Source organism: Chiloscyllium plagiosum, unplaced genomic scaffold (genome assembly GCF_037043375.1).
Source record: "Chiloscyllium plagiosum isolate Xiang-an unplaced genomic scaffold, Cpla_swu_hap1 HiC_scaffold_2, whole genome shotgun sequence".
In the NCBI taxonomy this organism is placed as follows: domain Eukaryota; kingdom Metazoa; phylum Chordata; class Chondrichthyes; order Orectolobiformes; family Hemiscylliidae; genus Chiloscyllium; species Chiloscyllium plagiosum.
In genome coordinates, this window is record NW_028270140.1 from 152,759,157 (window position 1) to 152,784,238 (window position 25,082).

The 25,082-nt window shown below is 41.6% G+C and overlaps 1 protein-coding gene across 2 annotated transcripts in view; it reads left to right on the plus strand.

The window, feature by feature from the left end:
* Window positions 1-25,082, plus strand: part of LOC122565210 (polymeric immunoglobulin receptor-like) — a 168,614-nt gene that overhangs the window by 138,442 nt on the left and 5,090 nt on the right. For both annotated transcript variants that reach the window (XM_087974883.1, XM_087974876.1), the window contains 5 exons: window positions 1,908-2,291; window positions 8,185-8,538; window positions 12,369-12,752; window positions 18,188-18,535; window positions 22,814-22,924. In XM_087974883.1, coding sequence (XP_087831009.1) covers window positions 1,908-2,291; window positions 8,185-8,538; window positions 12,369-12,752; window positions 18,188-18,535; window positions 22,814-22,924 — 1,581 coding nt within the window. The remainder of the gene's footprint in view (window positions 1-1,907; window positions 2,292-8,184; window positions 8,539-12,368; window positions 12,753-18,187; window positions 18,536-22,813; window positions 22,925-25,082) is intronic.

Consider the following 25,082-nt stretch of genomic DNA (forward strand, 5'->3'; position numbering starts at 1 on the left):
AGATGACTGGCAAGTGGAAGCATTTGAAATATGAAATAATGAAAGGTCAAAGGTGCTATTTTTGTTAGAGCGAAGGATAAGACTAGTAAGAGTAGGAAACAATAGATGAATAAAGATATTGAGGTTCTTGTCAAGAATAAGAAGGAGTCGTATATTAGGAATTGACAAGTGGGATCAAATAAATCTCTTGAAGAGTATAAGGGATGTAGCAGTAGTTTACGGGGTAAATCAGGAGGGCAAAAAGGGGATATGAGGTAACTTTGGCAGGTAAGTTTAAGGATAATCCAAACAGATTCTATAAGGTTATTAAGAGCCAGAGAGCAACTAAAGAGGGAATAGGGCCTCTTCAAGATCAATGATGACACCCACTTGCAGAACCACAGGAGATGGAAGAGATATACTAAACAAATATTTTGCACCAGTTTTTACTGTGGCGGAAGAAATGGAGGCCAGGGAACTCAGGGAAGATAGATATTGATGTCTTGAAAACTGTCCACTTTACAGAAGAGAAAGTGTTGGAGGTCTTAACAAGCATAAAAATGGATAGATCCCAGGAGTCTGATCAAGTGTATCCCAGGACATGGTGGGAAGTTAGGAAAGAAATTGTGGAGCACTTAGCAGAGATATTTTTATCATCCACAGCCATGGGTGAAGTGCAGGAGGAATAGAGGATGGCTAATGTTGTGCCTTTATTTAAAGCTACAAGGAAATGCCTGGGAACTACTCACCTTTGAGTCTGACATCAGTAGTAGATAAGTTCTTAGAGTGAATTCTGAGAGATAGGAGTTACATGTATTTGGAGAGGCAATGACTGATTAGGGATAGTCACCGTGGCTTTGTGCATGGGAAATCATGTCTCACAAACTTGATTGAGGTTTTTGAGGATATAACCAAAAAGACAAATGAAGGCAGAGGGGGAGATATTGTTTACATGGATTTTAGTAAAGCCATTGTCCAAGGTTCCATATGGTGGAGTTCCAATGAGTAAAATTAGATCATGTGGGATTCAGGGAAGGAAGGCAAATTGGATATAAAATTGACTTGACGGTTGGAGACAGGGGTGGTGTTGGAGGAGTTTGTTTTTACAATGTACCATGAGGCCTCACTTGAGAATGATTTCAAGATATCATCCATCTTATTACAGCAATGGACTCTTTGAATAATGTTGCAACATCACCTCTTCTTATTCATTTCACCACCCCTCCACATCTAATCTGCAATCAGTTAGCTCAGTTGGCTGGATAGTTAGTTTGTGATGTTGAGTGATGCCAACAATGCAGGATTAATTCCCATTCTGTCTGAGGGGACTATGAAGGTCCCACCTTCTCAACCGTGCCCCTTGCCTGAGGCATAGCGACCCTCAGCTTAAATCATTACCAATCATGTTTCTCTAATAAGACAGCAGTTTTCTGGTGAATTTACTTTTTTACTTCAGTTCTCCTTCTTTATTTCAATATGTATTTCCCTCTGCTTTACCTCCGCTGCATACTCCATCCCCCTGCTACTACTGATGAATGAGCCAGGTTGCTAAAAGCTGGCTCAGTAATAGAGTAGAAAGTGATGAGAAACAGAAAAGGTTCTGTAGGGAATGCCCTGAAATCTGCTCTTAAGATCACCCTTGGTGTCCTCGAACAATGAAAAGTTCAAACAACTCTCAGACACTAAACCCTCTCATCAACCAACAGCAACAAACACTCACAATCTAATCTCAGGATGTTTACAAACCACCTGAAGCCCATGTTGTACTCCAGTCTGTAGCTTATTCAACACTGTCAACAGTCCTTTCAGATACAACAACTGTACGATGTTATATCCATAATAACAGATTCAGTGCTTTACTTCACTGTTTGGTGTCTGTCCTGTGTTCATATTCTGTCTCTCTCCCTCTCTCTCCCCCACCCTCACAGCGTATTCTGACAAAGGTTGGTCAATGACAGTTGCGGACGACGTGAGGGCTGAAGAAGGAAGAACCGCTGTCTTACCCTGCAGCTTCACCCACCCTGACACTCATCTCACACTCACTGGCTCCATTATATGGATGAAATCTAGCACGCATGTTATCTTTAATTGTATATATCCTGGGCCAGACCATTCCCAGGGTGAGCTGTGTGAGAATGTGATACAGCAGGACGGTGGGAAACGATTCAGATTCGTGGGAAACCTTACCAACAACGATGTCTCATTAATGATAGAGAGAGTGAGATGGGATGATGCCGGTTCTTACTTGTGTTTTGTGATGCTCAATATCGGCAGTTTTGGAATTCAGACAGGAACATATCTGGAAGTGACAGGTGAGGATCGATGTTCAAATGGTGTCACTGACCTGATAATTCATTGGGAATAGGCTCTACCTGGTCCAGGAGCTCTCAGCTTGGCTCTTTATCCAGGGCCCTTTCAGTTGGTCTGAGACAGGAGGCAGTAATATGAAGCTAGAATTTATAGACCATTCTATCATCATTTCTGCAACGTCCCACAGTCTCTCACACACTCAGTCATTTGCCATGTTCAAACTAGGAAAAGATAACAGAGAAAACATCACTGAGGATTCAAACTCCAACATCCCTACCAATGAGAACCCTGCTCTATCAGCATTGGTTGAAGAAAAGAAGAACAAGTATTGACTGGGACTCCCTTAGAGGAAGAGACTTAGACAGGGCAGAATTTGTTAAGTGCATTCAAGAGGGTTTATTGAACAGTATATTGATAGTCCAGCTTGAGAAGGGGCCATACTGGACCTTGTTTTGGCTAATGAGCCTGGCCAGGTGACTGACTATTCAGCGGGAGAGCATTTTGGTAACAGTGGTTACAACTCCTTGTGATTTAAGATAGCTATGAACAATGATAAGTCAGGACCTTGTGAAAAGGTACTAAATTGAGGGAGGGCAAATTACTTCAGTATTAGTCAGGAGCTAGGGAGTGTTAATTGGCAGGAGCTGTTTTCAGGCATGTCTACTTTTTCACACGTGGGAACCTGTTTAAAGACCTGCTGGGGAGAGTTGAAGACCAGCATATTCCAGTAAGGAGGAAGGATAAGGATAGCAAGAAAAGAGACCATTGGATAATAAGAGAAGCTGTGAATTTAGTCAAAAAGGAAAAAAGAAACATATTAAGGTTTAGGAAGCTAAAATCGGACAGAACACATGAGGAATATAAGGAAAGCAGGGAAGTACGCAAGCAAGAAATTAGGAGAGCAAAAGGGGCCAAGAAATTACTTTGGTAAGTAGGGTTAAAGAGAATCCCAAGGCATTTTATAGCTACATTAAAAACAAAAGGATAACAATGGGGAAGGTAGGACCAAAGATAAAGGAGGGGACTTGTGCTTGAAAGCAGAGAATGTGATGAGACTCTAAATAAGTATGTTGCATCAGTATTCACCCAGGAAAGGGATATGGAGGATGGTGAGATTTGTGTGGAGAGTGCTAATATGCTAGAGCATTTTGAAATCTAGAAAGAAGAACATCTCTTGAAGAACATTAAGGTGGATAACTCTCCAAAGCCTGATGGTATCTACCCAAGGTTATTGAGAGAGGCAAGAGAGAAGATTGCTGGGACCTTGACCGAGATCTTTATATCCTTGCTAGCCACTGAATAGCTGCTGGAGGACTGACAGGTCGCAAAAGTTGTTCCTCTGTTCAAGAAGGGAAATAGGAATAATATAGGAAACTACAGACCAATGAATCTCAAATCATTTGTTGGGAAGCTATTGGAGAGAATTCTTAGAGATAGGATTGATGCATATTTGGAAAGGTATGGCCTATTTATGAAAAATCAGGTCATGTTTTACTAACTTGATTGAGTTTTTTGAAGAGGTAATGAAGGTGATTGATGAGGGTAGAGTAGTGGATATTGTTTACATGAATTAAGATGCATGGGATTCACGGTGACCTGGCCATGTGGATTCAGAATTGGCTTGTCAAATGAAGACAGAGGGTAGTGGTAGAAGGTTGTTTTTCAGGCTGAATGTCTGTAACAAAGAGATCCATTTTAGGACTTCTGCTGTTTGTGATACATATACAAATGGCTTTGAAGAAAATGTAGATGGGTGGTTTAACAAGTTTGCAGATGATACAAAGGTTGGTGGAGTTATGGATAGTGTAGAATGTTGTCAAAGGATACAGTAGGATGTAGATCAGTTGCAGATATGGGCAGAGAAATGGCAGATGGAGTTTAATCCAGGTAGGTGTGACGACACTTTGGGAGATCAAATGTAAATGTACAGAAGGATGTTGCGATTCAAGTCCATAGCTCCCTGAAAATAGCCACACAAGTTGATAGGTTGGTAAAAAAGACATATGGTGTGCTTTCCTTTACGGGTCAGATAATTGAGGACAGGAGTCAGAATGTCATGCTGCAGCTTTATAAGACTTAGGTTTTAGATTACTTACAGTGTGGAAATAGGCCCTTCGGCCCAACAAGTCCACACCGACACACCATCCACCCATACAGGCAATTTAGTATGGCCAATTCACCTAACATGCACATTTTTGTACTGTCGCAGGAAACCAGAGCAAACCCACACATATAGTCACCTGAGGCGGGAATTGAACCCGGGTCTCTGGCTATGTGAGGCAGCAGTGCTAACCACTGTGGCACCGTGCCACCCACTTAGAGCTAGGCCACACTTAGAGTATTGCTTTCAGTTCTGTTGCCACGTTACAGGAATGATGTGGAGGCTTTGGAGAGGGTGCAGATGATGTGTATTTGCTGCTGATTTTCACCATGATGGTAGAGGTCATTAGTTTAGAAGGTGTTGATGGAGGAAGTGTTGGTGCCTTACTGCAATGTATTTTGTAGTAACTTTTATTCCCACAATGGTGTTAGGATCAGAGTTCCAGAATTTTGACCCCGTGACCATAACAGAGCAGCAATATATTTTCTTGCATTCTTCCAGGCAAGTGGGGAGTATTCCATCATACTCCTGACTGATCAATAGGCCTTAATATGTTAATTTACAGGATACATAGTCTCTGACCTGTTCTTGTAGCCACAGTTTCATTCACATTGCTGGGTTCACTCCTTGTCCAGAACTGAGTGAGCCATTCATGGGGCAGTTAAGAGTCAACCACATTACTGTGGGAATGATAGCAGATCTCCCTCCCTAAAAGACATGCATGGCCCAGATGGGTTTTCTTTTATGATGATGGAAACATGTTCATTATGCAATTAGTTTTTAGTCCCAGACATTTTCAATTCAAATTTCACAATCTGCTGAGGATTGGAATAATTCGGGAGAAGGCAGCTCCCCTCATTTTCACCTCAGCCACTAGATAGAGAAGATAGCAACACTGAGACTCTCAGCCAAGGTGAGCTGAAGGTTCCTTCACCCTGAGACATGCTCATCCAATGAGGGTTCAGAACATAGAAGATAGAACTGTACAAAACAGGAATGGGCCCTTCGGCCCACATTATTGTGCCAAACATGACACAAAATGAAACTAATCCTTTCAGCCTGCTATTGGTTCATACCCTCAATTTCTTGTGTATTCACGTACTTACGTAAAAGTCCCTTAAATGCCTGTTGTACCTGCCTCCACCACCACCCTGGCTTGGAACTATATTTATCTTGCAATTGTTCAAAGGGATGTGAGCACCACATGCTCAGTCAGCCTTCATTCGCCATCCCTAATTGCCCTGGAGAAGGGAATGATGAGCTGCCTTCTTGAACTGCTGTACTCCATCATGATGTACTTGTTAAAGGAGTTCCAGGATTTTGCCCCAGTGATACTGACAGAATGGTGAAATATCTCCAAATCAGGATGGTGCACATCTTGGAGGAAAGCTTGTAGGTGGTGATGTTCTTCATCCCATGTTGATCAGTGAACATCCATCCCCACTTCTGAACTTTTGATGACGGGAAAGTCATTGGTGAAGCAGTTGAAGATGGTTGGGCCTAGGATACTACCCTGAAGAACTTCTGCAGATAGATCCTGGAGCTGAGATGACCGACCTCCAAAAACCAAAACCATCTTCCTGTGTGCCAGGTATGACTCAAACCAGTGGAAGATTCTTCCCCAATTCCCATTGAGTTCAGTTTTGCTCAGCTTCCTTGATGCTACACACATTTGACTGTGGCCTTGATGTTAAGGGCAGTCACTAACATTTTCCATCACTTTATTGATGATCAAGAGTGCACTGAAAGAGCAGTAATTGGCCTAATCAGACTCACTTCACTTTTTGTGTACAGGACATACCCAGGCAACTTTACAAATTGTTGGGGAAATCCCAGTGTTGTAACTGTACTGAACCAGCTAGTACAGCAATTGTCCACCACCAGTAATGGTCCATTCAGGACAGCTGAGCCATATGATCCATTGGTTATATGATGACTCTGTTGTGTGGTGTTTCTGGCTGTATGACAAGCAAGAAGTCCTGAAGGTTCTAGTTTCAGCGTGGGGCCACACATTTTTAGGTTTGCCTGATGTTGCTCACATTCTGGATTAGTGGTGCTGGAAGAGCACAGCAGTTCAGGCAGCATCCGAAGACAGGCAAAATCGACGTTTCGGGCAAAAGGTGAAGGGCTTTTGCCCGAAACGTCGATTTTGCCTGTCCTCGGATTTTGCCTGTCTTCGGATGCTGCCTGAACTGCTGTTGACTTCAGCATCACTAATCCAGGATCTGGTTTCCAGCATCTGCAGTCATTGTTTTTACCACCATGATATTGCTCACAGCATACTCACCTGGACTCTTCACTGATGGGAATGGTGGTGTGGGGAGTTAACATGGATCACGAGGTTACAGTTTGTGGTTCCATGGGCTAACAATGTTATCTTTAAGTTGGGGACTTCATGTTGGGGACTCCCAGTGCAATCCCCTCCCAAATGTATATCACAGTGCCTCAATTTCTTCCAGGTGTGTCCTGCCAATGGGACAGGATATATCCAGGAATGACAATAGGAATGCCTGAGACATTGTGAGTTATGATTCCATGAGTTTGTCTACGTGAAACTGTTAGTTGACCAGTCTGTGAGACAGCTCATCCACTTTTTGCACTGGCTTCCAGATGTTAATGAGGAGGATGTTAATGAAAAGGATTTTACAGGATTGACACGGCTGTGACTGCTCTCATTGTTTTTGCTGCCTCACTCAATACAGAGTAGTCTGGTTCCATTCTTACCATATTGCCATTCCTTCAGTATTGTTTGGTCAAAATCCTGGAGCTCCATCTCTAAAATTACTGCAGGTAACCCCTATACCTCAGGGCCGCAGCATTTCAAGAAGACAGTTTCTCCTTGACACTCAAGATGGACAATAAATACACATAATCCGAGTCAGCGACAACCATGACCAAATAAAACATATTAAAGGAGACATTACTGAAAGAAAGAAGGGTCTGAGGAGACTTGACCAGACAGATTTTGAGGGGATATGTGAGCAAAAGATGAACTGGTTTGAAAATAAGGGTTACCTGTTTAAAGTAGGGAATGAGGAAGCAGTCCATCTCTCAACTCACCTTTAAAGTTCAAGCAGCGAAGAGTCACATGGTTGAATTATCCCACCACCTGCACCCAAAATACTGAGACAAGTTTAGAAAGTTTGGACTACGCGTTTAAATTAACCTGTGTTTATTTCAAAGGTTGCAGGTTAGAGCTGGTGAATGGTCACATTAGGAATGACACCAGGGGGTTCTCCTTCACATAGAGCGTGATCAATATTTTGAATGTTACTGGACAGAGTTTTTGGGAAAGACTATAAAATAGTTGAGCTGAAAATGTGTTGCTGGAAAAGCGCCGCAGGTCAGGCAGCATCCAGGGGACGGGAGAATCGACGTTTCGGGCATGAGCCCTTCTTCAGGAATCATGCCCGAAACGTCGATTCTCCTGTTCCCTGGTTGCTGCCTGACCTGCTGCGCTTTTCCAGCAACACATTTTCAGCTCTGATCTCCAGCATCTGCAGACCTCACTTTCTCCTATAAAATAGTTGACCTTATTTAAAGAATATTAACTTTGGGCAATGGATGAATGAAGGAATGAATTTGGGAGGGTTCAATGGATTTCCTGTTCAAGATCCTTAAATTGAGAAGTGGGGAGACATTTTGATCAGGATGACTATTGGAGGGGAATGTCTTGGATAGACCTGTTAGAGATATGAGTGGAGTTTGAATTGTTCATTTTATTGTGAAGTTGAAGGGAATGTAATAAATATAATCTCTGACTTCATCCATTCTGATGTTTGTTCTATCCTCAGCATCTCAGGGAGATGTCCCAGTGGTGAATGGGACAGTGGGAGATTCAGTTACTTTACCCTGTTCCTTCAGGATCATGGGACATCTCAACCTGAGTACTGTTACCTGGATGAGGAAGGAGCCCTATCAACGCATTGTTACATTTATAGTCCAACCACAAAGAAATTGGATAACTGTAAATGGTGGAAATCGGTACGAGCTCATCGGGAATCCAAACGAGGGAAACGCCTCGACCAGGATAAACCAGCTGAATGTGAGGGACAATCATACTTATCTGTGTGTGGTGGAATACATATCATTACAAGAGGATATTCAGTGTCTGATCCAGAAAGAGAGTCGGGTGCATGTCATACCCGGTAAGAAGCCATTCACACATTGTTGCATCTGTACAGGGCGTGATAAGAATGTAAAAGATTCTGTGAACTTTCTTGTGATTTGATTTTCTGATGAAAGGTCATTGAACTAAGATGTTAACCTTTTCTCTCGACAGGTGTTATCTGGCCTGCTGAGTATTTACAGCATTTTGATTCGTTTTTCCAAACTTCCAGCATCTGCAGTATCTTGCTTTTGTGTTTTGCATATGATTTTTAAAATGTTTAATGTATTTTAATGTGCTGATCTTTTATGGTGCACTCTGATATCAGTATGGAAAGACTTTGACACACTCAGAACATTCAATTCAATCTCCAATCCACCTAAGGTTATACTGATATTGAGATCATCTCCTCAAGCAGGAAATTGCAATGGTCTAATGTGTCCCTCTTGGTTACAATGAAAGTGTTAACACCTTCATCTGGAATAGTTCCTTCAATGCAAGTTTTTCACTGCACTCATTGACTCCACATGACAATAAAAGCTATTTTACTGCCAAACAAAGTCTATGCCAACCATAATTGCAAACCAAACTAGTTCCATCTGCCTGTAATTAGCCATTTCCCTCCAATTTATTCCACCAAATTTGATATCATTCAAAATTTACAAACCATGCTTTGTCTATTCTCATTCACATCATTTATATAAATGTCAAGCAAATGTGGACCCAGCATCGATCCCTGTGGAACACTACTGGTCACAGGCCTCCAATCCAAACTAGTCTCATCTGCATACAACTGGCCATATCCTTCCAAACATTTCTTCTTCATGTACTTATATAAATGGCTTTTAAATGTTGTAACTGTACCCACATCCATCAATTCCTCAGGAAATTAGTTCCACACATGAGCCAATGCGTATATAAAAAAAGTTTGCCCCTCATGTCTTTTTAAAATTTTTCTCCTCTCACCTGAAAGTCTTGAAATGCCCCACCCTAGGGAAAGAACACCTGCCATTCACCTTAACTATATCCCTCATAATTTTATAAACCTCTGTAACATCCTATGCTCCAGTGAAAAAAGTCCCAATGTAGTCAGCCTCTCTTTATTGCTGAAACACTCCATTCCCAGCAACATCCTGGTAAATCTCTACAAAACATTCTCCAGCTTAATAATATCCGTCCTATGATTGGGTAACCAGAACTCGACAGTACTCCTGAAGAGGCTTCACCGACATTCTGTTCAACCTCAGCATAACGTCCCAACTCCTATACTCAAATATCTGAACAATGAAGACAAGCATGCTAAATACCTTTTTAACCATCCTATCCATATGTGATGCAAACTTCACAGAATTATGAACCTGAAAGCCAAGGTCTCTCTCTGTTCTGCAACACTACTAAAGGCCCTACTTTTAATTGTCTAAGTGTTGCCTTTGCTTGCCTTAAAATTTTCCTTACTCCAATGAAAAACTTTAATTTTTAAAGAAGGCTTAGCCTTTTCCATAACTATGTTAAAACCAATAGAATTATGATCACTTTAGCCTAAGTGTCCCCCTGCTATCATTTCAATTACTTCTCTGTCTTATTACTCAAGAGAAGGTCAAGTTTTGCACTTACTGAGGTTTTCAGAAATATCTTCTCTACTTAAAACAGTAATATTTTCATCAAGCTAAACCAAATTCCTCCTCCTCTTTTGCTTCTTTTTCTATACTTCTGATAGTATCTAAAACCCAGAACATTGAGCAGCGAGTCCTGTCCATCCCTTAGCCAAGTTTCTGTAATAGATATGTCATCCCAATCCCATGTTCTCATACATGCCCCGAGTTCATCAGTCTTACCTGTAAGATCCCTTGCATTGAAATAAATTTAGTTTAATTCTTCAGACTTACTTTGTTCTCTGACTTGCTCTAGTCTGTCTTTTCAAATTAATTTGGTTTTTGTTTGCAGATTCAAAACCATTCTCATCTTTCTTTCTATTTACTCTGCTGCTTCGGATCCCTCCACCTAGAAACAAAATCCCAGTAATCCAAGAATCTGATTCCCTGAACATTACACCATTTCTTCAGTCTTTTCTCCTTTATCCTTTTTTCCCTCACTTGAGCTTAGCACTGGGAGTAAACCAAAGATTCTACTTTTGAGGATCTGTTTTTATAATCTTCTACCTAACCTCTTATAGTCACTCTGTAAAGCCTTATTTTTTTTCCTAACTGCGCCATTCCTATCAATGTACACAATAACTTCTGCTTTTACATTATCCCCTTTCTTGATATCAGGAAAGCAACATTCTCTCCTAGATTCATGCTGTGCCCTTGACAGGACAGTCCCCTTTAACAAATATTCTTTTAAATTTTATCAAACCCACCAAACATAAAATTCATTCTTAGTGCCCAAGATCTGACTGGCTCTTCTATATTCCTCTAGAAGACTATCCTTTCAATAGATCCCAAAACTCAATATCTCTTTGGGAGAGATATACCAACGGAAGACTTCTGAACTACCCTTTTGCCTTTCCTGACAGTCATCCATCTGACTGATCCTGATGTGTTATGACTTCTCTCAATCTACAAGCCACCTAACTCTGTGTCTCTTGTATGCCCTCAATGTCATGAAGCTGAAAAAGAGGCAACTTACAATAGCTTATATATAAATTAGACTAAGCATGCAAAAAATAAGAGCATATAAATCTGAATAAAAATCAAATGTATAAACCTTCAATAAATTCACCCACTTAGCTGAACAAATGAATAATGACTCCTGCTCAAACCGCCCAGCAGATAGCTTTCAATCTTCTGATGAAAAAATCCCACCTGTCAGCCTCTCCAAAAACTCTGTAAACACAGCTGCTGAATGGGGAAAACATCTAGAGCCTACAGACAGAAAGCAGCCATCTCTCCCACTCCCGCATCACCATGGAGATAAGGATGGAAAAAACTGAGAAAGCTGAAAAGAAAGATAAGCAAAGATAGTTCACCTGATTACTCATTGAATTTCAAGGACAACTGTCACAGCACAGAGGGCAGCATTGCATCATGGCAAAAAACCACACGGACAGTGACAGAGAAAGATTTTTCCATCTTGTGGTCAGTTCTTTGACTTTCAGAATTTTATTTACCCTGCCTATATTATTTTTTTTCATTCTTGGTAGAAATATAAACTGTTTATCTTTTCTCTGTCTTAATTGTGATGAGTCTGTGTTTGTTGGTGGGCTGGGGGTCAGGGGTCACTGCAGTTATGACTGTAAATTAATTGATGGAATTATTTTAACTGAAGATTGCTGATGTGGTTCCCTACTGTTCTGAGTAGCGATCTGTCAGGCAGTTTGGGTGTTGGTGACTTCATTGGGATTCTAGTACATTTGTACAGTTACTGACAATGAGTGGAAGAGCAGGACACGGTTATTGACACACTATTCCCTGTTTAGTCATGGCATTCATTGTCCTGGTTTTGTGCAACTGAGTGTCTCCCTTGGGCATTTCTGAGGACATTTTAGGGTCAAATCTGTTGCTGTGGGACTGGAGTCACCAGTAGGCCAGACCACATGCCTTTTAGAGAAGGCATTTTTCTTCTCTAAAAATTATCAGTCGACCAGATGGATTTTTTCCAAAAATTGATAATGGTTTCATGGTTACCATTTAATTCCAAATGAAATAACTGAATTGAAATTCCAGCAGCTGCCATGGTGGGTACTGAAACTCTGTCCCAGTATCCTGGATTGCTTATGAATAGACATTACAACTGCCTCTCATTACAAATGCCAATCCTGTTTCAACTAAATAACAGACTCAGATCAAAGTCTCAGAGTTTCAGTTCTGCACGCTGATATCCTTTCCAGTGCTGTGTTCACATCCCCTGCCTCTTTCTCTCCCTTGACAGAGGAGTCTGATAAAGGTTGGTCAATGACAGTTGCAGATGGAGTGAGAGCTGAGGAAGGAGGAACCGCTGTCTTACCCTGCAGCTTCACCCACCCTGACACTAACCTCACACTCACCGGCTCTGTGATATGGATTAAATCTGACACAGGTGTTATCTTTAAGTGTATATATTCTGAAACAGACCATTCCCAGGGTGAGCTGTGTGAGAAGGTGACACAGCGAGACAGTGGGAATCGATTCAGATTCGTGGGGAATCTCAGCAACAATGACATCTCAATAATGATGGAGGGACTGCGCCAGGAGGATGCTGGTCCCTATCTGTGTCGTGTGGAGCTCAACATTGGCAGTTTTCAAACACAGTCTCCAACAAAGCTGGAAATTGAAGGTAACAAAGAATGTTTGAGTGTTGTCTCTGCCCTCACAGCTCAATGAAGAGCGGCTCCACCTGGAGCATTCAGGTTGGTTCCTTGGCTCTTTCAGTTGGTCTGAGGCAGGAGGCAGTTAGAGGGGAGCGAGCAAGAGGGAGAGAGATGAGGCTGGGATTTATAGACCATTTCTGAAACCACCCACATCCTCTCACGCACCCACTCATTTGCCATCTTTGTACAGGCTTCAGTGGTCTGTGATAGGAAGCAGACAGAACATCACCAAGGATCCATGCTTCAAGATCCCTCCCGCCTCCACACTCCCTGTGGGCAATGTAGAATCCAAGATGCAGTTTTAAAGGATGTATCTAGAAAAAGGAAGCTAGCGGTCTGTATGCATCGGTGTTTGAAGATGTCAGGACATATTAAGAGAGTGATTGGAAAAAAAATGGGATTCACAGGCTTCAAAAATGAGGTGTTGAGAACTGAGGCAGCTGGAGCATTGTAGAAGGCCAGTCTGCCCACTGAGCCTGTTCCACCTTTCAATAGTGAGTGTACTGATAAACGTCAAATTACACTTCACTGATTTTTCTCCACAACTGATTCCCATACTGAATAAACTTGGTCTCTCTCAACCCTGACTATACTTAAGGACTCAGCATTAACTGTTGTCTGTGGCACAGAGGTCCAAATATTCATTACCTTCTTGGAGACGACATTCTTCTTGTCTTAAGTGTGCAATCTGTCATGGTCCAGGCCAGATCCCTTCAAAACATTTCAAGAAAATAACCCAGACCTAACTCTGCCTATTGTATAGGTGTATCGTGGATATTCCAGGAGGGACGCAGGTGGTTGAACCACATAGTTTTAAGCAAACTAGAATTTAATTTCAAGAGTACAGAATTTCAAGAGAGCAGAAGACCGAATAACTGAACCTATCCAAAACTCCAACAGATTATCCCAAGTTCATGATGCTGTTCCAAATACTTACTACAATCCCCATAAACAACCATTGGCACAAAAGGTAAAGTCAAGCACAGGGTCTTAGAGAGAGAGAGAGAGGACCAGCCTGGACCTGTTTCTTTGAGTCCAGCAGCTTTTTCAATACTACTGCTAAAAACTAAACCAAACCAGAGAGGCTGAGTTGGGAGAACTGGCCACTCCCCTTTCATTGTACAAGTGGGTTTTTTTTTTAACTTGAAAGGCTTCTGCTTGAGGCAATATCTGTTAGCTATAATCAAATTGACCCTGAATCTCTTCAAACGCAGACCTTTCAGAGTCTGTGTCTTTTACGACCTCACTGAAAAAAAGACAAGGACAACATAACCTTGTTAAAGGAGTAGCATTGTCATAAACCCATCATTCTGCCATCATTCTGAGATTATACCCTCTGTTCCTAGACTCTCCTACAAGGTCAACAATCATTCTGCACCTACCCAGTCAAATACGCAAAGAATCTTTTATGTTTCAATGAAGTCACTTCTCAGTCTTCTGTCTTCCAATAAGTACAGACCCAATCTTCTCAGACTCTTTCCTCCATTCTTGGCATCAAATTAGTGAAACTTATCTGCCAGTTTAACTTTCCTTTGAAAAGGGACCAAAACTATTCACAGTATTCCAGCACTTGGCAAAACCTCCTTACTTTTACATTCCATTCCTTTTGAAACAAAGGTCAACATTCCCATTTAGCTTACCTACTACCTGCTGAGCTTGTAAGTTCTTGTGATTCATGAAACTCCCAAATCCCTCTGTTCTGTCACCTTCTGCAGGCTTTCTCTATTTCAATAATATTCAGCTCCTCTTTTCTTCCATCCAAAATGCATAACCTCACATTTTCTATGTTACATTCCACATGCCAAGTGTTTCCCACTCATTTAATCTGTCTATATCTGTCTGTGGCTACTTTGTTTTATTCTCATTACTTGCCTTCTTGCCTACTTTTTTGTCATCAGCAAACATGGCTACAGTTTGTTCACTTATCTCATCCAAGTCATTAACAAATGTTGGAAATAAATGTGGTTCTAGCACAGATCCTTGCGGCACACTGCTAATTACAGGTTGCTGGCCTGAAACCACCCCCGATCCCAACACTCTGTTTTCTATTAGTTAGTCAATCCTCTATCCATTATAATATACTACTACCAGCACTATTGAATCTAATCTTATTAGGGAGTTTAATGTTTTGCTATTTGTAAAATGTTTTCTGAAAATCCAAACATATAATATCCACTGATTCCCCTTTATGTATCCAGCTTGTAACCACCTCAAAGAATTCAAGTAAATTTGTAAGGCATAATTTCCTCCTCATGAAGTTGTGCTGACTCTACTTGATTGTATTATCCATTTCTACATGCCCAATGATTATAACCTTAATAATAGACTCCAACATTTTCACAATAACAGGCATTAACTAACTGGTCTACGGTTACCTGTTTTATTTTTATCTCCTTTACTTTAAAAACAAAGATGTTGTATTGGCAGAGTTCCAATTCTCTAGGACCTTCCCAGAATCTATTGCTTCTGGAAGGTTGGTACCCATGCATCTATTGTCTCTATAGCCACTTCCTTTAATATCCCAGGATGCTTCGCATCATCCTTAACTTCATCCTTAACACCATTACTTTCCCTAACACTTCTTCCTCTCATGATAGTTGTTGTATTTATTTTTTTTTACCCCTTGAATATTTATTAAAATTGGGACAAAATTAATGTCTTCCACTGTGAAAACGCCTCTGCAATTTCTTCGTTCCCCATTATTATTTCCCACACTTATCCTTTGAGGGCCCTATGTTCACTTTAGCTTTTTTCTTCCTTTTTATTGATTTACAGTAAGTCTTGCTCTCCATTTTGATATTACTTGCTAGTTTACCCGCAAAGTGTATTCTCTCCTGCTTTATTATTTTTCCATCATCTTTTGTTGGTTGTTAAAATTTTCCCAATTCTCTGGTTTACCATGAATGTTTGTTATGTTGTACGTTTCTTCTTCCAACCTGATGCTATTCTTAACTTCTCTCATTAATCCTGATTGTCTTATCAACTTCCTAGAATGCTTCTCCTCACTGGATAACATCCTTTGCGGTGAGCCATGAGCTATTTCCTTAAAAGCCTGTCATTGTTCCTTAGCCATTTTTACTGCTAAACTTCTTCTGCAGCCAGCTCCATGGAGTTCTGTCCTCATTCATTTATAATTACCCTTTTATAAGCTAAGCACAGTTACTTCCAACCTAACTTCCTTCCTTTCAAACTGAACACTAAATTCTAACATATTATGGTCACTGTTTTCAGGGTATCTTTTACTCTGGCATCATTGACTAAACCTGAATCATGATACATCACCAAATCCAAAATAGCCTCATCACTTGATGGATCCACAGCATATTGAACTCAGAAACTGTCTTGAATATGTTCTATGAATTCTTCTTTCTGGCTTCCTCTGCTAATCTGATTATCCCAATGTGCATGATTAATGTACTACCTTTGTTACATGCTCTTACTATCTCCTACTTACTCCATTTCCCACCATATAGCTCCTGTTATGGAGCTTTTGGATTACTCCTACAGCATCTTCTTGCCATTTTTGTTTCTTATCTCCATTCATATGATGTGCTGACCTGATCTGCTGTGTTTTTCCAGCACCACACTCTCGACATATTGTGTGCCGATCCATAGAATCATAGAATCAAACAGAACAGGAGAGGCCCTTTAGCTGCTGGGCCCCAACCAAGAAAAAAATCCCTAAATCTACACGTATCCCACTTTCCAGCAGTCGGGCTGTGCCTTCAATGTTATGAAGTTGCAGCTGCTGATCCAAGTACTTTTTAAATGTTGTCAGATTTTCCACCTCTACGACCCACCTAGGCAGTGCATTCCAAATTTCAACCATCTTCTCTGTGAAAGAATGGTCTCCTCAAATCCCTTCTAATCCCACTGGCTTTGATGTTAAACTTATGCCCCATCATCTCGATATTTCAGTTAAGGGGCTGCACAACTATAAACATTAGTATTGCTTCAGTTATGCCTCAACTCGAGTATTGTGTCCAGGTCTGTCACCACTCATTAGGAAGAACCTGAAAGTACTTGAGAGAGTGCAGAGATTTACCAGATTTATAACAGGAATGGCCTGGGAGAGTTTCAGGTGGGGGTCAGAGACTGGTTTTAGTTACAAGGTTTGAGAAGCAAGTATTGTTCTCCTTGGAGCTAAGGAAATTGATGGGTGTTTTGACTGAAGTGTTAGAAGATAATAGCAGTCAAAGAGAAAATAGAGAAGCGAAAGGTCTATTCATAAGCATTTGGGACTAGGATGCAGATCTTAGATTTTGGGCCAGAGGTGCAGAGGGAATGTGAGAGAGAAATGTTTACACAGTGAATGCTGATGACTGACAGTCACCAACATCAAAGGAGGTACGTGTGGAAGCAGTCATTGATTTAAAAAAAAAACAGGCAGACACTTGAAGGGAATAAACTGGCAGGGCCTAGTGGAATTGAGTGATTTTTCTATGTGGAGCTAGCAAGGACCTAGTGGGCAGAATTACCTCCTTTTTTGTCAATTGGCATTGGTTGAGGACAAGATAGGCCAATCCCAATCCCTCATTGGGTAAACACATTGTGAAACATAAGGTCTCCTTGGCCGAAAATAAGTGAAGAGCCACCTCTCTGACTCCTATTGGTTGAGAATTTCAGAGCGTTGTTACCTGCCCATCCTGATTGGTTCAGAGTCAGATAGGGTCAACTTGTTGCTGAAGATTGAGAAGTGACTTTATTGAAACTTGCAAGATCCTGAGGGGTCTTGGGAGAGTAGACCCTGAGAGGATGTGGGTGGAATCTGAAACTCATTTCACATTAGGATGGAGATGGGGAGAGATTCCCTCTTTCAGAGGATGATTAATTTATACAGGTGGTCCAGCATGGGGCTAATTCCTCTCCCCCACCACATGATAAGGTAGTGGGTATTGTAGGAAATCTTAATCTTGAATAGAATTCAATCAAACTATGTTCATGGTACAGGTCATGGTTTGGAGTTAGGAAAAGGTTACGTTCAGGTTAATATCAGAAATCTTCCCCTTCACACAGACATGTGTTCAATCATTGTTATGGGATTTCTGGACAGAGTGAAGGCACACAGGTGGAGTATAAGACTGGGGAACAATAATCCACATATTTTGTGAAGGTGGGAGGGATGTTGTGTCCTGGACAAATGAATTTAGGTGGGCTCAGTGCATTTTCCAATCTGTAAGAATTTCAAGAATAGGAGACTCAAAATGAGGGGATCGAGAATGAGAGATTTTCATCAGGGTGAGTTTTTTAGGAGTCTATAAAACCTGGTTCAGACCTGCAAGAAACATGTGTGGGATATTTAATTACTTATTTCATTGTGAAGTTGAAAGAATTGTAAGAAACTTAAACTAGAAATTCTGCACACTGACCTCATCCATTCTGATGTTTTTCCTTTCCTCAGCTGCTCAGGGAAATGTCTCAGTGGTGAGTGGGACTGAGGGAGATTCAGTTACTTTACCCTGTATCTTCAGGAGCTGGGACTCCCACACTCTGACCACTGTTACCTGGATGAGGAAGGAGCCCTACCAACACATTGTTATATTTAAAGCCCAATCCCAGGGAAATTGGACAACTGTACACAGTGGAAATCGGTACGAGCTCATCGGGAACCCAGAGGAGGGAAACGCCTCGACCAGGATAAACCAGCTGAGTGTGAGAGACAATCACACTTACCTGTGTCATGTAGAATACAGGTCAAGACTCAACTCTCAGTATCTGATCCAGAAAGACACTCGGCTGCAGGTACATGGTAAGAAATTCTTCTACATTGGAGGCAATGACTCGTGATATTATCGTTGGACTGTTAATCCAAAGACCCAGATAATGTTCTGGAGACCAGGGTTCAAATCCTACCTTGGCAGATGGTGAAATTTGAAATCAATAAAATTCTCACAGTAAGAATCGAAAGATGACTATGTGACCACTACATATTTTTGTAAGAGCCCATCTGATTCACTAATGTCCTTTAGGGAAGGAAACTGCCCTTCTAGCCTGGTCCAGCCTACATGTGACTCAAGACCCATTGCAATGTGGCTGACTCTTAACTAGTAGGGATGGGCAATAAATGCTGGCCCAGCCAATGATACCCTGGCCTTGTAACTGAATGAAGATTAAAAAGTCCTTAGTCTAGAGACGGTGTACAGTGAGAGTGTAACAGATTTGGTTTTCTGGTGAAAGGTCATTGAACTATTGGTCGGGCAAATCAGGACAGGACTTATACACTTAATGGTAAGGTCCTGGGAAGTGTTTATGAACAAAGAGACATTGGAGTGCAGGTTCTTAGTTCCTTGAAAGTGGAGTCGCAGATAGATAAAGTAGTGATACACTTGCCTTTATTGGTCAGAGCACTGAGTATTATAGGATCAATGGTGCTGGAAGAGCACAGCAATTCAGGCAGCATCGAGGAGCTTCAGCAAAATCGATGTTTCGGGCAAAAGCCCTTCCTGATGAAGGGCTTTTGCCCGAAACGTCGATTTTGCTGAAGCTCCTCGATGTTGCCTGAATTGCTGTGCTCTTCCAGCACCATTGATCCAGAATCTGGTTTCCAGCATCTGCAGTCATTGTTTTTACCTCACTGAGTATTATAGCTGTGGCTATACAGGACTTTGGTTAGGCCACTTTTGGAATACTGCATTCAATTCCGGTCTTCCTGCTGTAAGAACGATGTTAAACTTGAAGAGTTCGAAAAAGATTTACAGGGTTTTGCCAGGGTTGGAGGGTTTGAGCTACAGGGAGAGGCTGAATGGGCTGGGGTTACTTTCCCTGGAGCATCATAGGCTGAGGGGAAACCTCATAGAAGTTTATAAAATCATGAGGGTCATGGATAGGGTGAATAATCAAGGTCTTTTTCCCCAGTGTAGGGGAGTCCAGAACTAGAGGGCTTGAGGTGAGACAGGAAAGATTTAAAAGGGATATAAGGGACAACTTTTTCTTGCAGAGAGTAGTGCATACATGGAAATAGCTGCCAGAAGAAGTGATGGAGAATGGTACAATTACAACATTTAAAAGGCATCTGGATGGATACATGAAGTTTGCTGATGACACCAAAATTGGAGGTGTAGTGGTTACCTCAGATTACAGGAAGAAGGTTACCTCAGATTACAACGGGATCTTGACCAGATGGGCCAATGGGCTGAGAAGTGGCAGATGGAGTTTATTTTAGATAAATGTGAGGTGCTGCATTTTGGGAAAGCAAATCTTAGCAGACTTATACACTTAATGGTAAGGTCTGAGGGAGTGTTGCTGAACAAAGAGACCTTGGAGTGCAGGTTCATAGCTCCTTGAAAGTGAAGTCGCAGGTAGATAGGATAGTGAAGAAGGTGTTTGGTATGCTTTCCTTTATTGGTCAGAGTATTGAGTACAGGAGTTGGGAGGTCATATTACCTTCCCTGGAGCATCATAGGCTGGACATTGGTTAGGCCAATGTTGGAATATTGCGTACAATTTTGGTCTCCTTCCTATTGGAAAGATGTTGTGAAACTTGAAAGGGTTTGTAAAAGATTTACAAGGACGTTGCCAGGGTTGGAGGATCTGAGCCATAGGGAAAGGTTGAATAGGCCAGGGCAGTTTTCCCTAGAGTGTCGGAGGTTGACGGGTGACCTTACAGAGGTTTATAAAATCATGAGGGGCATGGATAGGATAAATAGACAAAGTCTTTTCCCTGGGGTGGGGGAGTCCAGAACTGGAGGGCATAGGTTTAGAGTGAGAGGGGAAAGATGTAAATGAGACCTAAGGGGCAACTTTTTCACTCAGAGGGTGGTACATGTATGGAATGAGCTGCCAGAGAATGTAGTGGAATCTGGTACAATTGCAACATTTGAGAGGAATCTGGATGGGTATATGAATAGGAAGGGTTTGGAGAGATATTGGCCGGGTGCTGACAGGTGGGACTAGATTGAGTTGAGATATCTGGTCAGCATGGATGAGTTGGACTGAAGGGTCTGTTTCTGTGCTGTACATCTCATGACTCTATGACTAGGAAGGGTTTACAGGGGTATGGCCCAAATGCTGGCAAATGGGACGAGATTAATGTAGGATATCTGGATGGCATGGACAGGTTGGACTGAGAGGTTCTGTTTCCGTGCTTTATATCTCTATGACTATATGACACTCTAATTAAAATGATAATCCTGTTTCTCTCTACAGATATTGTCTAGCCTGCTGAGTGTTTGCAGTATTTTGATGTTTATTTCAAATTTCCAGAATCTGCAGTATTTTTGTTTTCAAATTTGACTTTGAAAATATTTAAAATAATTTGACGTGCTGATCCTTTAAGGTGCATTCTGATGTCAGAACATTCAGCTCAATTTCCAAACAACCCCAAATTATACTGACATTGAGTTCATCTTCTCAAGCAGGAAGGTGCAACAGTCTAATGTGTCCCTCTTGGTGACAATTAAATTATACACACCTTCATCAGGAATAGGTCCATCAGTGCAAATACACTCCCCCAGTGTCCATTTGATGTGAGGCATCACAGCCATGTGGAACCTATCCTAGCTTTACATTCACACATGGTGTATAAAGGGAAGTGGTAGTATACTGCTCCTGTCACTGGGCGACTAAACCACAAACCCAAGTTGGAGCCATGGGTTCAAATCCCACCACAGCAGAATGTAAAATTTTAAACATCTGGAATTTAAATGAAAAGCTAATCTAATGGGTGCATTTGACCATTGCTGATACTTGGAAAAACATTTCTGATTCAGTCATGCCCTTTAAGGAATCAAATCTCCATTCTCACATGGCCTGCCCTAAATGTCGGGCACAAGACAGGGGTGGATGGTACATCAGTGTTCAATAACTGAGTTTATTGTGTCAGGTCAGGGCAATGGGTGAGAGCTCTCTAGGTTGGGTTCGAACCTGGGCAAGGAACAGCACCAGGTCCATGATTTCTGTCCCTTGCCCTGCCTACAAATGACTCCACACCTACAGCAAGCTGATGGACTATTAATTGCATTCTGTAATAGCCAAGCAAACAACTCAGTGATACTCAAGCTGCAAAATGTCAAAGGTAAAAAATGAAACTGGACAGACCATCTGATACTGACCGATACACCAGAAATAGCATCAGGAAAAGTCACCCTATTGTCTCTGTCTCAGACTCGTTACAGTGCTCCAGCGAGGCTCAGCGCAAGCTGGGACAACAGCATCTCATTTCTGCTTGGGGACCCTGCAGCCTTCAGGACTCAATATCGAGTTCAGTAACTTTAGAACCTGAACACCCCCTTCTATGTCCTTACCCCAACTCCACACCCCAGGCGCGATCATGCCATGGGCTGTTTTATCTAGTTTTGGTTCCCATTATCAGATTGTCTTTCTCCCTGGCAAACCATTATCCATTCCTTTTCTGCCTAACTGTCTTTCTCACCTTCTGGGCTCTGTCTCCTCCTATCCTCTCATTCATTCCCCCCCCATGCCCTGTCAACAGCACCTTTTCTTAGCAACTGTTAGTTCTATGGAAGAGTCACTGGACTCAAAACCTTAATTCTACTTTCTGTCCACAGATGCTGAGTTTCTCCAGCAATTTCTGTTTTTGTTTCCTTCATAACAATATCTGGGGTGCAGGAACACCAAGGAGGGGACACTATTGCCAATTCTTCACTCGCTCAATCCGAGGGGAGCTGGAGTTAAATGCAGCCTTTACCATTTGCCCAGCTAGCGCCGGATGAGTCAGCACAATATCTAGGAATGATTTAAAATATCCACCTAACACGATATTCTGTGTCACAGAATTAAGCAGCCACCTCCTTCAGGAATTGCTCTGATCTGTAATGCACTGCCTAAAAGGACGGTGGAAACAGATTCATTGGGGGATCTTTTAGAAGACAAATTGGGAAGTATTTGGAAAGGAGCAAGTGAGAGGATTATAGGGAAGGACTGGGAAGAGGGACTAACTGGATTGCTCCATCAGAGAACGGCCAGTTTGTACATTTAATCTTATGCTCTGTAACCCTGCTTTAGGTTTCACTGCACTGAGATATTAACTGAGATATTACTGACCAATGTCATTCTTGCTGTATTACAGTGAAGAAGACTGAGCCCACCACTGTAAATCCGCTGATGATTTCATTGCTCATCCTCCTCCTCATCATCATCATCATTGTCATCATCTTCATTGCCTTCAGGAAGAAAGGAGGTGGGTTCTGTAGAGCATGAGGTAAAATAAAACAATATGGTTCTGCAACAAATGATGACCCTACATTAATTTTCCCTCACCAACTCTGTCCTCTTCAATACATTCTCTGAAAACGTTGGCTTTTTTTTTAAGTCATGGTGGAGGATGGGTATAGGCGGCCTGTTTGATAGTATCAGCCACTCTCTGGTATCTGTCTCCTGTTTGAGCTTTCTCATGAGTGATTGAACACTGAGGCTGTTTCACAAGCAAAGTCATTCAAACCCATTCTATTGAACTCTGGATCAATCCCCATTCTACTCCCTATTACTGTCAAAACTCAATGCACCAAAATATCTTTTCATTCAATCCCATTTGACAAAATCCCAACAGACCACATCTTTTCCATTCATTCCCACTCAGCACAGAATCTCAGTTAAACAGAAAGGAAGCTGCAAATCAAAACAATTCCCCTATGTGTTTTTAGTGTTAAAATAAATTTGGAGAGTTTGCTGCATGAAGTCAGATAGTCTGAGTAACAGAGCTATATCTAGGGGTGGAATGGTAACATGGACTCCTCTTCGGGCCTGTGCAGTGGGTGCAATGTTCAGGCACTGATCTGTTTTGGGGCTGACCTCATGATCTATCTTTGCACTGGCTGATCAAATTGAACATCCAGGACATCTCAGCCATGTTGTAGACCTCAGACTCCTGAGTTCTATGATGTCATCTTGCGAAGTTCAAATTGTTATCTTTATCTTTATGGCCTCTCCCTCCCCATCTCTGTCAGTTGCAATTTGGCTTCGGACTGAGAGGTTTAAGTGCAGCAGCAGGAATGTTTTTCAGCAATTGTTTAGGGCTTTGGTAAGACCACATCTGGAGTATTGTGTGAGGTTTTGGTATCCTTATTTGAGGAAGGATTTTATGGCGAGCGGGGGAATGCAATGCAGGTTTCTCAAACGGATTCCTGGGGTTGCAGGATTGATATATGACAAGAGATTGGATCGGTTAGAATGATATTCACTGTGATTTAGAAGAATGAGGGTGGGGACCTCAGGGAAACGTGTGAAATTTTAATAAGACTAGACACGGTAGTGCAGGAAAGATTTTCCCAACAACTGGGGAGTCATGAACCAAAGGTCACTGTCTAAGAATATGGGGTGGCCATTCAGGATTGAGATGAGGAGAAATTCCTTCATCCAGAAAGTGGTGAACCTATGGAATTCTCTGCCACAGAAAGCAAATGAGTCCAAAATATTGAGTATGTTTAAGAAGGAGTTAGATATAGTTCTTCAGGCTAAATTAATCAAATGGTATGAAGAGAAATCAGGAACAAAGTCATGAAATGAATGATCAATCATGATCATATTGAATATTAAAGCATACACAAAGGGCTGAATGGCCTACTCCTGTTCCTATTTTCTACGTTATCAACAGCCTTCTGGACTTATAAGCACGGTGTGTCCTAATGTTGTCTTTTCTCTGCAGCATCTTTTATTGCAACGATGTAACCTGCTATAATATGTTCAATATTAGCTTCTAAAATTTTCACTCTGTAGGATAAGCAGACTGTCCTGTCATTTCCTGCTCTTTGCCTCCTCCTCTTTTTGAAGAAAGGAGTTGCATTCATAATTTTTGAATGGAATGGTCCTTCCCTGGATCTAGGGAATTCTAGCAAATTGTCTTGTTCCTGTTTTTTGCGACCAAAGTGGATAACCTCATACTTAACACATTATACTTCAACTGCAATGAATTTGTACTGAGCTTGTCCAAATTGTACTGAAGTATCTCTGTATCCTCTTCACAGTTCACCCTCCCAACCAGCTTGCAGTATTTATTAGTATTTGTTCTAAGTTTGTTTTTTTTTGTTTTTAAAGTCAGTGGCATGTTGATTTTCTGCATGTCTAAGATTAATAACTGGCTTGTGAGTACTGTTGTAGTTTTGGTGATTTCTTCTAAGAACAGATTTGAGGCCTAACTTTAGAATTGATGGATTTTTGTTTATCTTAAATTGTTTTATGGCCCAGCAAGATAGAACATAGAACAATATAGCACAGAACAGGCCCTTCGGCCCACGATGTTGTGCCGAACATTTTGTCCTAGCTTAAGCACCCATCCATGTACCTATCCAATTGCCGCTTAAAGGTCACCAAAGATTCTGACTCTACCACTCCCACAGGCA